Source organism: Lycium barbarum, chromosome 5 (assembly GCF_019175385.1).
Source record: "Lycium barbarum isolate Lr01 chromosome 5, ASM1917538v2, whole genome shotgun sequence".
NCBI classification, from domain to species: Eukaryota; Viridiplantae; Streptophyta; class Magnoliopsida; order Solanales; family Solanaceae; genus Lycium; species Lycium barbarum.
The window spans coordinates 59,257,277-59,268,984 of record NC_083341.1 but is presented as its reverse complement, the minus strand read 5'-3'; the positions used below and the strand labels follow the sequence as shown (position 1 = coordinate 59,268,984).

At 36.9% G+C, this 11,708-nt stretch overlaps 1 protein-coding gene across 1 annotated transcript; it reads left to right on the top strand.

Annotated features, from left to right (window-relative positions):
* Positions 1–4,830: 4,830 nt before the first annotated feature.
* LOC132639420 (uncharacterized) lies at positions 4,831–6,172 on the top strand. The gene is made up of 2 exons (XM_060355865.1): positions 4,831–5,205; positions 6,038–6,172. Exons 1-2 carry the CDS (start codon positions 4,831–4,833, stop codon positions 6,170–6,172), a joined length of 510 nt encoding a protein of 169 aa, XP_060211848.1.
* Positions 6,173–11,708: the final 5,536 nt, after the last annotated feature.

Below are 11,708 nucleotides of genomic sequence, written 5' to 3'. Positions count from 1 at the left end.
ACTGATCCTTCCCCTATGAACAGAATGGTTCTCCAACAGGCTCATGTTGAACTCAAAAAGTATTTACACTTTGAGGAGGAATTCTGGAGGAAAAAGGCAAATGTAACATGGTTGCAGAAGGTTACAGAAATACTAGATTTTTTCATAATCTAGTAAATGGTAGGAGAAAGATATTACAAGTAAAAAGAATTCAGAATGCTAATGATGATTGGTTAGATGAAGCTTCAGACATGGCTAGGGAAGCAGAAAGTTTCTTTAAAAAATAGTTCTCACATGAGGAGGAATCTGCTAATTTTAGTTTACTGAATCACATTCAGGCTATGGTAACTGAGGATGACATTTTAACTTTTGTGGCTTTGCCTGATATAGAAGAAGTTAAAACTGCAGTGTTTGCAATGAATGGTGCCAGTGCATGTGGTCCTGATGGTTTTTCTGGTGCTTTCTTCCAAATCTGTTTGAATATAGTAGGGGATGATGTGTTCAATATTGTTAAATCCTTTTATGAAGGTTTTACTCTTCCAAAGTCAATTACACATACTAATCTGGTGCTGCTGCCTAAGAAAAATGATGTACAGACTTATGTTGATATGAGGCCTATAAGCTTAATAAAGTTATTTCAAGAGTTGTGCATGGAAGACTGAAATATGTACTGCCTAATCTCATCACTACAAACCAATCAGGTTTTGTGAAGGGAAGAAGCATAATTGAGAATGTTTTGCTAACTCAAGAAATTGTCACAGATATTAGGAAAAGGGGCAGACCTGCTGATGTGATAATAAAGCTTGATATGGCAAAGGCATATGATAGGGTATCTTGGTTGTTCTTGATCAGAGTTCTCAAAAATATGGGATTTGCATATGATTTTGTTGACATGATCTGGAGACTACTTGCAAATAATTGGTATTCAGTAATGTTGAATGGTCAGCCATATGTTTTCTTTCACTCTACTTGAGGGGTTAAGCAGGGCGACCCTTTTTCATTATCTTTGTTTATAGTTGCTGCTGAAGTACTGTCAAGAGCCTTGAACAGCCTATTTGAAGATCCTATGTTTAGAGGCTATGGCATGCCTAAGTGGAGTGCTGATTTAAATCACTTGGCAAATGCATATGACACTATCATTTTTGCATCTACTGATAAGTATTCATTAGAATTGATAATGGGAGTGTTACACAAATATGAGGTGCAATCAGGTCAGATGCTGAATAGATCAAAAAGCTATTTTTATATGCACAGAAACTGGTCTAGCAGTTTAGCATTAGAAGTAGCTCAGCTTACTGGTTTTTCCAGAGATGACTTCCCATTCAAATACTTGGGATGTCCTATCTTCCATACAAGAGAAGAAGAAGATGTATTATAATGATTTGATAAAAAACGTGAAGGACAATTTACAAAAATGGAAAGGAAAATTCATGTCATTTGGTGGTAAAGCAGTGCTCATAAAGAGTGTTCTTCAAAGCATGCCTATGTATTTACTTTCAGCAATGGTTCCCACAAAATACACTATCCAAGAGCTTCATAGAATATTTGCTAGATTCTATTGGAGCAGCATGGAGAAGAAGAGGATTAGGCATTGGACATCATGATAAAATATGTGTTTTCCAAAGGACGAAGGGGGCATGGGATTCAGGTCCCTTTTTTTATGTTTCAAAGGCTTTGTTTGCTAAGCTATGGTGGAGATTCAGGACTAGTTGAACACTATGGTCCATATTCATATGGAACAAATATTGCAAGAAACAGATTCCAACTCTGGTTAAATGGAAAGGAGGATCACAGTTGTGGAAAAGAATGCTGGAAGCTAGAGATGAAATGGAACAACACATTTGGTGGGAAACAAAAAATGGTTCATCTAGTCTATGGTATGACAACTGGAATAGATTAGGACCATTGATCAAACTTTTACCAATTGGTTATCAGGTCAATGAAGATTTAGAAGAAGTGGATGTTGTGTTATCAGAAGGAAAATGGGATATTGATCTGTTGCACACAATAGTTCCTGAGGAAATTGTAGATCACATAAGGTCTAAATTGATACTTCAGGAGGGGAAAGACAATGTGACAAACCATGGTGGATGCTGACAAGTACCAGGAAATTCACAGTGAGTAGTGCATGGGAGGTTATTAGACAGAAAAAACAACAGCAATGGTTCTATAGAAACATATGGATTAAAAGCCTTCCTTTCAAGATAGCTTTCTTTTTATGGAGAGTATGGCATAGAAAGTTACCTGTTGATGATGTTTTGGCTTCTATGGGGATTAATCTGGCATCAATATGCAGATGTTGCATGGTTCCTCAACAAGAGACTATGATTCATCTATTTTTAACTAGGGAATTTGCAGCAGAGATTTGGCAGGTATTTGCAGCAGTAGCAGGAGTTAATGGTCCTTTTGTACAGGTCAATCAAGATGTCACTAAATGGTGGACAGCAAAGTGCAACTCCAAGCTGAGGCCTCTTTATCAAGCATCTCCATCCATCATTATGTGGCATTTGTGGAAAAGGAGAAATACTACTGTGCATGGGGGGAGGATATCTAGAAACCAAGTATTATATGGCATTAATCAGCAGCTGGTCCAACTTGCTAAACAACTGTATCCAGGCTTGACACTGCCAGATAATTGGCCACAACTGGTGCAGGTTTTAGAACTGCATCAGCCATATATCACTTGTACAACTGTGCAGTGGTTAGTTCCTCCAACAGGTTGGTTCAAGTGTAACACTAATATGGCTTATAAGAGTAGTACTGGTCAGAGTTCTTCAGCTTTCTGTATAAGAGATAGTGCAGGGGACTTAATTTTTGCATGGGCAAGTACAACAGTAGAAACATCCTCTCTTGAGGTTGAGGCAAAGGCAATCTTAGAAGGAGTAATCTATTGTGCTAATAATCAATTTTTTCCCCTTATTATAGAGGCAGGCTCACTTGTCATTAAGAAGGTGTTAGATGGGGAAAGGAAAGTGCCATGGAAAGTATGCATGGAGATTAATAAGTTTCAGGAATGGAGACAGAAAGGGCAAACTCAAATGGCTCATGTGTTCAAAGAAGGCAACAAACTACCAGATTATTTGGCTAACATGGTTGTTCATTTTGCAGGTGTTCTTCAATATCATTCTTATCAGGATCTTCCAGCTGAGGCAAAGACTATTGTTTTAAGTGACAAAATGCAGATGCCAAGCTTTAGATTCAAGACTTGGAAAACTAGGGAACCAGATTGAGCACAACATCGGACTGCATGGTATTTCAGCATCATGCAGCAATTTTGGAATGCAACATAAGAAGAGTAGCATGAGTCTCATGCCTAATACTTAGTTACTAGGGAAGTTCTATTTAATGTGTGGTATTAACCTTTGGTTCATCCTATTGGAAGAATCTCCTTAGTAGCATTAGTTGTTGGTGTGACACTGATGAATATTCAGTAGGCATTGTCATAAAGTAAATTTAGCAGCAAAAGCAGAAGCAGAATGACAGCTACAGCATAGTTTCAACTTGAAGGATTCTTCATTTGGTTTTTTGATTCCATAAGCACCTGGTGAGAGCTTTGAGGTGACTTGAAATGGAATCAATCCAAGGTTAGAGCAGAAGCAGCAGCACTGCTTTTGTTTTTGCATTTTTTACTGCTAATCATATTGTAGGCACTTTTGGTCAATTTTCTCTGTACAGACTATTTTGATTAATAAATTTCAACCAGCTTTGATTAAAAAAAATTAATGGTAAAATGGAATATCTGAAGTTAAATTATTACTAACTATAGAAAGCTATCATTTTCTGGAACTGACTAAAAAGGAAAGAGTGTCATATAAAATGGAATGTAGAGAGTACATCTGTTGTAAATCAAATATCTACTCCCTCTATCACAATTTAAGTGATATTTTTCGCTTTTTGAGAGTTAATTTGACTAAATTTTGAAGTTAAATTGGATTAGATTACTCCCTCCGTTTCTAAATAAATAGTGTTTTAGGCTTTTCATTTTGTTTCAAAATTAGTTGTGCTTTAGGATTTCAAGAAGAAATTGATCTTATTCCTCCAAAATGCCCTTATTTACATAATCAAGATCATTAAGTAGCTTTTCTAGGAAGGAGGTAACTTAGAAAAGGGTAAAATTGAATTAGAGGTGAGTTAGTAAAAACAATTTGAATTTTCTAGGACTGAACAATATCTTAAGGGTCATGCATAAGCTAAAAACACCACTTATATTATGAAACAGAGAGAATAACTCAATATTTTAAGATTAAAATTTATATATTTGGAAATTACATATAGAGTACTATATGTTGCTAACTTTTCTCATATTAATTTGGTGAAAAAATACATCAAAATTCATGCAGTTTGAATATCAAGAAGCGAAAAGTATCACATAAACTGGATGGAGGAAGTAGATACTCCTTCTGTTCCAAAAAGATTGCCCTACGTTCCTTATTAGTTTGTCCCAAAAAGATTGACACCTTTCTATATTTAGAAACAATTTAACTTTATGAGATGATTTACATACACAAATATCTAAGATTTTTTTTGGACCACACATTTCAAAAGACTATATTTATTTCTTAAACTCCGTATCAAATCAAATTAGGACAATCCTTGTGTGACGGAGGGAGTAATATGGAGTTGTGGACCGAAAGGAGTAACTAAACAAAGAACAAACACGAGACATTGTTGCAGGAGTAATAAAAATTGGAACTATCAAAATGATGCTAAAACGTGAAAGTCATTAACTCTACTTTTTTTCTTCTTTTATTGCAACGGCTACTTTCTGTCTCTTATTTATCTTACAGAACTAAAACCAATACTAGTCCAGTAAACAAACACAACAACGTAACGTTGTCAATATCAGAAACTATGGAAACTTATAATAACAGTGGTCCATTAGTAATGGTGATAGAGTATTTAGAATCGTCAATGTCGAAAGATCTTCTCTGCAAATTCCCCGACAACTCTGCTTACGATTTTGACTATTCCCAGAGCTCTATTTGGTCTCCTTTAGTAGCTCCTCTGCTGTCTTCCGACCGTAGGCTCAGTTTCGGTCTTTCAAGAAAGTTGTCGTACGAGGATGATGAAACCTTGTTTGGGAATATTAAGGGGAAGTTTTCTAGTGTGTTGTTTGATAACATGAAAGTATACAAAAATTTGAAGAAGAGACAGAGAAAGGGGTTTGATTTTTCTCCTGTACCATCTTCTTCTAAGGTCGGCTCTAGTACTTCAACTCCAAGAAAGGTAAATTCGATTTTGCACCTTTGGGTGGCTTCTTTTTTGTCTTGCAATTTTCTGCTTCGATGTGGACATGGAGGATAGTGAGCAATTTTAGGTCGAGGTATATACATATTTGTTTAGTTATATAATGTTTCAAGTTGGTATAAAAAGACATCTAAAAGGGCTCATAAAGGTTTTATTTATTAATTATTTTTTCCAATAATAAAATTAGGGGTGGTTGCTAGCAACATTAACATAATAGAGGCTGTCACCCAATATAGAATGATCCGATGTTTGATTCAAATCCAATACTTAAGAAACGTGTTAAATTGATTCTTCTTAATGAATAGATTTGATAGTTACGGAAGTCAAAGGGATTAGTTACGAAAGGATACTTTGAGTCATAAAACTATAATGAAATATACATACCATCAACTAATATTTACTGAATGAAAAATAGTCTGAAAGAAATGGTTCGTGACTCTTATTTTTTATTTCACTCTCCTTATTGCTTTAGGTTTTAGATTGCCTTGAAATTATATTTTAATAGTGAGGGTGATCTGGTGGTTTCGTTGCAAAGAAATGGCGAGTATAGTGCTATATTATATTTACTGGCTTAAATTCTTAGATTCGTCTATGTACATAGACAATATGCATACTGATAGTTTTCTTGATTAAAATAAATCAATTGAATTGAATTTCGTTAGAAATGAACTGAATTTCATCCTCAATAGGTTTGCAAATTCAATAGGACTAATAATGAAGCAGAGCAAACTCGTAGTATCTTCTTTTTCCAATTTGTGATTTCGCAAATCTAGTGAGTTAACAATATGTTATAAACTTATAATGCATGCAGGGGTGGGCTAAGGTGCTAAAAGCGGCTTCTAAGCATTTTAAGAAGAAGGGCAAGAAGAAAGATTCTGCAGGTCATCTTAATCTTTCCAAATGTTTAACTGGCAATAGTCTTTCGCGCACTACTACATATCCATAGTCAGTGTGATGGGGATATTCTCTTGTAAATCTAGTAATTTGCTGGCCATAATTTCCAGTAAAAGTAGTATATATGTTGTTGCATTTGAGGTGAAACACTTGTGTTTCTCCACTAAGTTGTACTCTGATTAATTCATGTTATAGCAATTCTATCATTGTTGCTAGTGAAAGATCACGATTAATAATCAGCTTTGTAACAATCTAATCTCTTCAATGCTAATACTATAGAATTAAGATCTGCAGGTAATATCTAGTTAAGTATTTGTTCTACAGCAGTCAAATGACTTGGTTTAGTAACTTTTAGGATATTAGGGGAACTTGTGGTCACTGGTGGAAGTTAGACTATTGTGTTTAGGAAAATCAGAGTCTGTAACCTGTTGAGAATTGTGTTTCGAGCAAGAGCCTAATAGCTATTATACACTTGGGATGTCTTTGTCATTTTTAATAATATCCGAATGAGATGGGCTTAAATGGAGTGACATGGAGAGTAGTTAGATTAAATGATACACCAACATTTGGCCGGATAGTGGAAGCATGAAGAGAGTAGAAGCTATTTTCCATATTTTCATGGTTTTAACATCACACGTAGTTTTTCTTGTCAAAGCTTGGTCAGTTATTTCTTTAATGAATTCCCCCTTTCATCTCAATTAAGCTGCCAAGTGAAGAGGATTTGATAATTATATCTATAGTCCAGGTAGCATATGAGAAGAGGCCTTATGATAAGTTTATTAAACGGAATATTTTCAACTTCTAAAAGCATTTTATTTCAGTTGATACCCTCCACCCACCTTAGACGAGGCAAAAGAAAAGAAGAAGAATGAGGCGAGCTTACTTCTTTTTGGGCAGTGGGGGTTGGAATTGATGGCTTTCAGGGCTGCAATTTTTCTCGATGATGCAGAGGGTCCCTAGATCCATGATAAGATTGTGAATTCAGCATCTACATTAATGTTAATACATTTTATGGTTTCTTGACAATGCGCTTCTATCCATTTATATTTTATTTTTAATTTCCCAAATTTGCAAGCAATACTTAGTGGCACAAGTTTTCTCCTCACAGCTACCTCCATTGTGATAAAAACCGTCAAAGAATTTGTGAAGGCTTCGAGTAGTAAGCGATAGGATAATTGTCTGATAGCTCTGGAAGAGGTTAATCACAGCCCACAGGAGACAACAATGTGCGACGAATCTAGTTTTAGATTCATTAGTCTAATAGAGGGGGCGTAGAGTCTTTCGGTAAAGGCAAACACAACTATATACTATGCAAGGTAGGTCTTCTATAAAGCCCCTGCCATAATGCTAGAGAGACAACTTCGAGTGAAAGACCATTCCATATCTGGCTCGAGTTGGCGTAATTTTAATTCAGTGTTGGATGGGGCTTTAATCAATCTACATACTATCAGACAACCAAGAAAACACCTGGAAATTGTTTATGAGAAAATGGAAGGGATAGGAGGGCAGAGGATGGAGCAGAAAAGGGCACAGGCCGAGCTAGAAGCTGATTTACGGGTTCGGCCGAACCTAATAGCTTTTAGTTCTAACCTTGTATTTGTACTAAGAAATTCATTTAATATGTTGGATCCGCCTCTAGAAAAGGGGCTCAAGAAATGTAAGATTTCATTTAAGGCAAAACTAACTTTGAACATGCAATAGCTTTGGGAGATGTTAGCACAGAGTTTGATCCAATGTTCACTCTGCTGCAAAAAAGCTTAAGCAGCAGTCAGCAGAGAGTTTGAACCAATTCAGCAGCTAACTATTAGAAGAGAATTTGATCTAAGAATAAATTTGCTGCAACAAAGTTTCGGAAGCTAAACTGTAAAAGAGAACTTGATCTAAGAATAACTTTGCTGCAAAAAAGTTCATTAGCTGCTTATAGTGCCCTCAAATTTCAGTTGCTCCTCTAACTTCTATCATGACAAATTCATAAGCTCCTCTAAGCTTATAGTGCTCGTTAAATCTATGTTTAACTAGATTTTCTCGAGTGATTACAACTTTTTGAAGTTTGACATATTATCAAGAAAATGTTTTGTTTTGAGGGCCGGACCACAAGGGTCTATTGTACGCAGCCTTACCTTGCATTTCTGCAAGAGGCTGTTTCCACGGCCTTACACTGCCATATAAGATAACATTGTCAAATTCACATTCCTAGTTCCCCTATTTCTTGCAACCAGTTAGCCCATAATTTTACATTTTACACCTTCATTTAGACTCGATTCTGAAGTTTATCAACAAATAAAACATATAAGCTGAACTTTTGATAAAACACACAAGAGGGATGACACTACTAGAAACAAAGGCTTTTCTCACTGTGAATCAATGGGAAAATTTTTGTTTAAACATGAGTTTCCCACCTCATTCCCGCCGAACCAGTTCACTGGAAAAACACATGATGGGAAACAGGTTCTAATTGAAGCGTTGGAAAACTTTCTAATTTTTCCGTGTGAAAATACTACTATTTTTCTTTTCTCACTGGCTCAATCAAGATATCTGTGAGAATAGTCACTCAACATTTTTCAGTGGGAAAATAGTGATTTTCCAGCAGTGTGAGTTGTGTTTTCAACAGATAATGAGTCTTTGTCAACTACTAATAGTAGACTTATGTTACGAGAAAACCACATTTTTTCTGAGACATCCTTGGACTTAGATAGGAAGATTCTTTAGTAAAGTTGTATGCAAGAAATGGTTTTCAACAAATGGATCAACAAACAGATAATAATAGCAGGAATATCACTACAAGAAGAAAGGCATTTGCCAACAACATTTTTGTTGCCAAATGTTGGATGTCGTTGCCAAAAAGTACTTTTCGTAACAACAAAAAAGGTTGTTGCGTGCCGTTGCAATAACCTCCGATGCGAAAAGTTCTTGCAACCACAATTGGTATAGCTGCCAAAACTTAAGTAAATGCAACAAAAAAAAATTGTTGCCAAAAATTATATTTTGTTGTTATCCAGTTATGCCTAAATGACAACATTTAGCAACAAAATATTTTGTTGCTTTTGATTAAAAAACAAAAACAAAAACAAAAAATGCCAACAATATTGTTGTTGCCAAAAATGGGTGGTTACATGTATGATTTAGCAACAACTTTCCTATATTTCCCGCAAAAGTCAAAATTTCAAATAACCACAATTCTTAAATCTATATGAATGAACATATTATATGCATGTAAAGGTCAATGCAAAAGTTGTCCTACAAAATATTTAATTATTTACTTCCAACTCCACATGATTCCCAAAAGTATGCTTGCTTACAAAAGAGCAAGGCTATCCAACGTCACTAAATTCTAATCCAAATAAGTGACTCGAAAAATCTTCTTCTAACAATTTGTGCATTGCTGTACCAGATAGCCAGTAGTGTGTAGTCTTGAATATTTATGCCCGTTCGTCCTATAAAAGAAGACAAGTATAATTACACTTTGTTAAAAGGAAATTAGTATAAAATACGTAATCACGAATGGAACAAAAATTGGATGAAACAAGCATAAGTTTACGTTTGACAAACAATGTGTCTAGGTCAACAACTATTGTTTATCAAGTGAAAAAAAGAATTAAGTTACAAGCCCAAATATGGAATGAGGATTCGCAATCTGAGTGAACACAAACTCAAAGCTCACATTGTAAATAAATTAGCATGAACAAGGAAAATTATAAACAAATCCAAGAACTTCAATTACTCTTGAATAATCTACTAAAGCTTCCATTAAAAAAAACCTCAACTCTATCCTAATACCAATTAGCTGGTATCGATATAGAAGAAGCAGAAGAAGAAGGAGAAGCAGAAGGAGAAGGAGGAGGAGAATGAGGAGGAGAAGAAGGAGAAGGAGGAGGAGATGGAGGGGGGGAGGAGGAGATGGAGGGGGGGAGGAGGAGAAGGAGGAGAAAGAGGAGGAGGAGAAGAAGAAGAAGAAGAAGAAGAAGAAGAAGAAGAAGAAGAAGAAGAAGAAGAAGAAGAAGAAGAAGAAGAAGAAGAAGAAGAATGAGGAGGGAGAAAAATGAGAAGGATGGAGAAAAAGGAGAAGAAGAAGGAGGAGGAGAAGTGGAAGAAGGAGAAGAGGAAGAAGAAGAAGAAGAAGAAGAAGAAGAAGAAGAAGAAGAAGAAGAAGAAGAAGGAGCAGGAGAAGGAGCAGAAAAAGGAGAAGCAGAAGTAGAAGCAGAAGTAGGAGAAGCAGAAGGAGAAGAAGCACAAGAAGGAGAAGGAGAAGGAGGAGGAGGAGGAGGAGGGGAAGGAGAAGGAGAAGGAGAAAAAGAAGGAAGGAGAAGAAGAAGAAGAAGAAGAAGAAGAAGAAGGAGGAGAAGAAGAAGGAGGAGGAGGAGAAGAAGGAGGAGAGGAAGAAGAAGGAGAAGCAGAAGAAGGAGGAGAAGAAGAAGGAGAAGAAGCGAAAGGAGGAGGATCGGAAGGAGGAGAAGAAGCGAAAGGAGGAGGAACGGAAGGAGGAAGAGAAGCGAAAGAAGGAGAAGCGAAAGGAGGAGGAGCGGAAGGAGGAAGAGAAGCGAAAGGAGGAGGAGCGGAAGGAGGAGAAGAGTCGGAAGGAAGAGAAGACGAAAAAGGAGGAGGAGAAGAAGGAGAGAAGGAGAAGAAGAAGGAGGAAGAGACGGAGACGGAGAAGGAGGAGAAAGAGGAGCAGGAGGAGCAGAAGGACAAGAAAAAAAAAAGAACGAGAAGGAGAAGGAGAATAAAGAAAAAGGAGAAGAAGAAGAAGAAGAAGAAGGAGGAGCAAAAGGAGGAGCAGAAGAAGGAGGACAAGAAGCGGAAGGAGGACAAGAAGAAGAAGGAACAGAAGAAGGAGGAGAAGGAGGAAGAGAAGGGGCAGAACGAGAAAGAGAAGAAAGAGAAAAAGGAGAAGCAGTAGTAGGAGAAGGAGAAGAAGAAGAAGAAGAAGAAGAAGAAGAAGAAGAAGAAGAAGAAGAAGAAGAAGAAGAAGAAGAAGAAGGGGAAGAAGAAAGGGGAGGAGGAGGGGGAGGGGGAGGAGGAGGAAGATGAGCAGAAGAGAAGAAGAAGAAGAAGAAGAAGAAGAAGAAGAAGAAGAAGAAGAAGAAGGAAGAGGAGAAGGAAGAGGAGAAGGAAGAGGAGGAGAAGGAGGAGAAGAAGAAGAAGCATGAGAAGGAGAAAAAGAAGAACGAGGAGAAGAAGAAGGAAAAGGAGGAGAAGGAGAAGGAGGAGGAGGAGAAGAAGAAGAAGAAGAAGAAGAAGAAGAAGAAGAAGAAGAAGAAGAAGAAAGAATGAGCAAGAGGAGCAGAAGAAGGAGGAGGAGGAGCAGAAGAAGGAGAACGAGGAGAAGGAGAAAAAGGAGAAGGAGGAGAAGAGGGAGAAGAAGAAGAAGAAGAAGAAGAAGAAGAAGAAGAAGAAGAAGAAGAAGAAGAAGAAGAAGAAGAAGAAGAAGAAGGATGAGAGAAGGAGGAGATGGAGGAGAGATGGAGGAGAAGGAGGAGAAGAAAGAAGAAGGAGAGGAAGGAGGAGAAGAAAGAAGAAGGAGAGGAAGAAGGAGAGGAAGAAAAGGAAGAAGAAGAAGAAGAAGAAGAAGAAGAGGAGGAAGAAGAGGA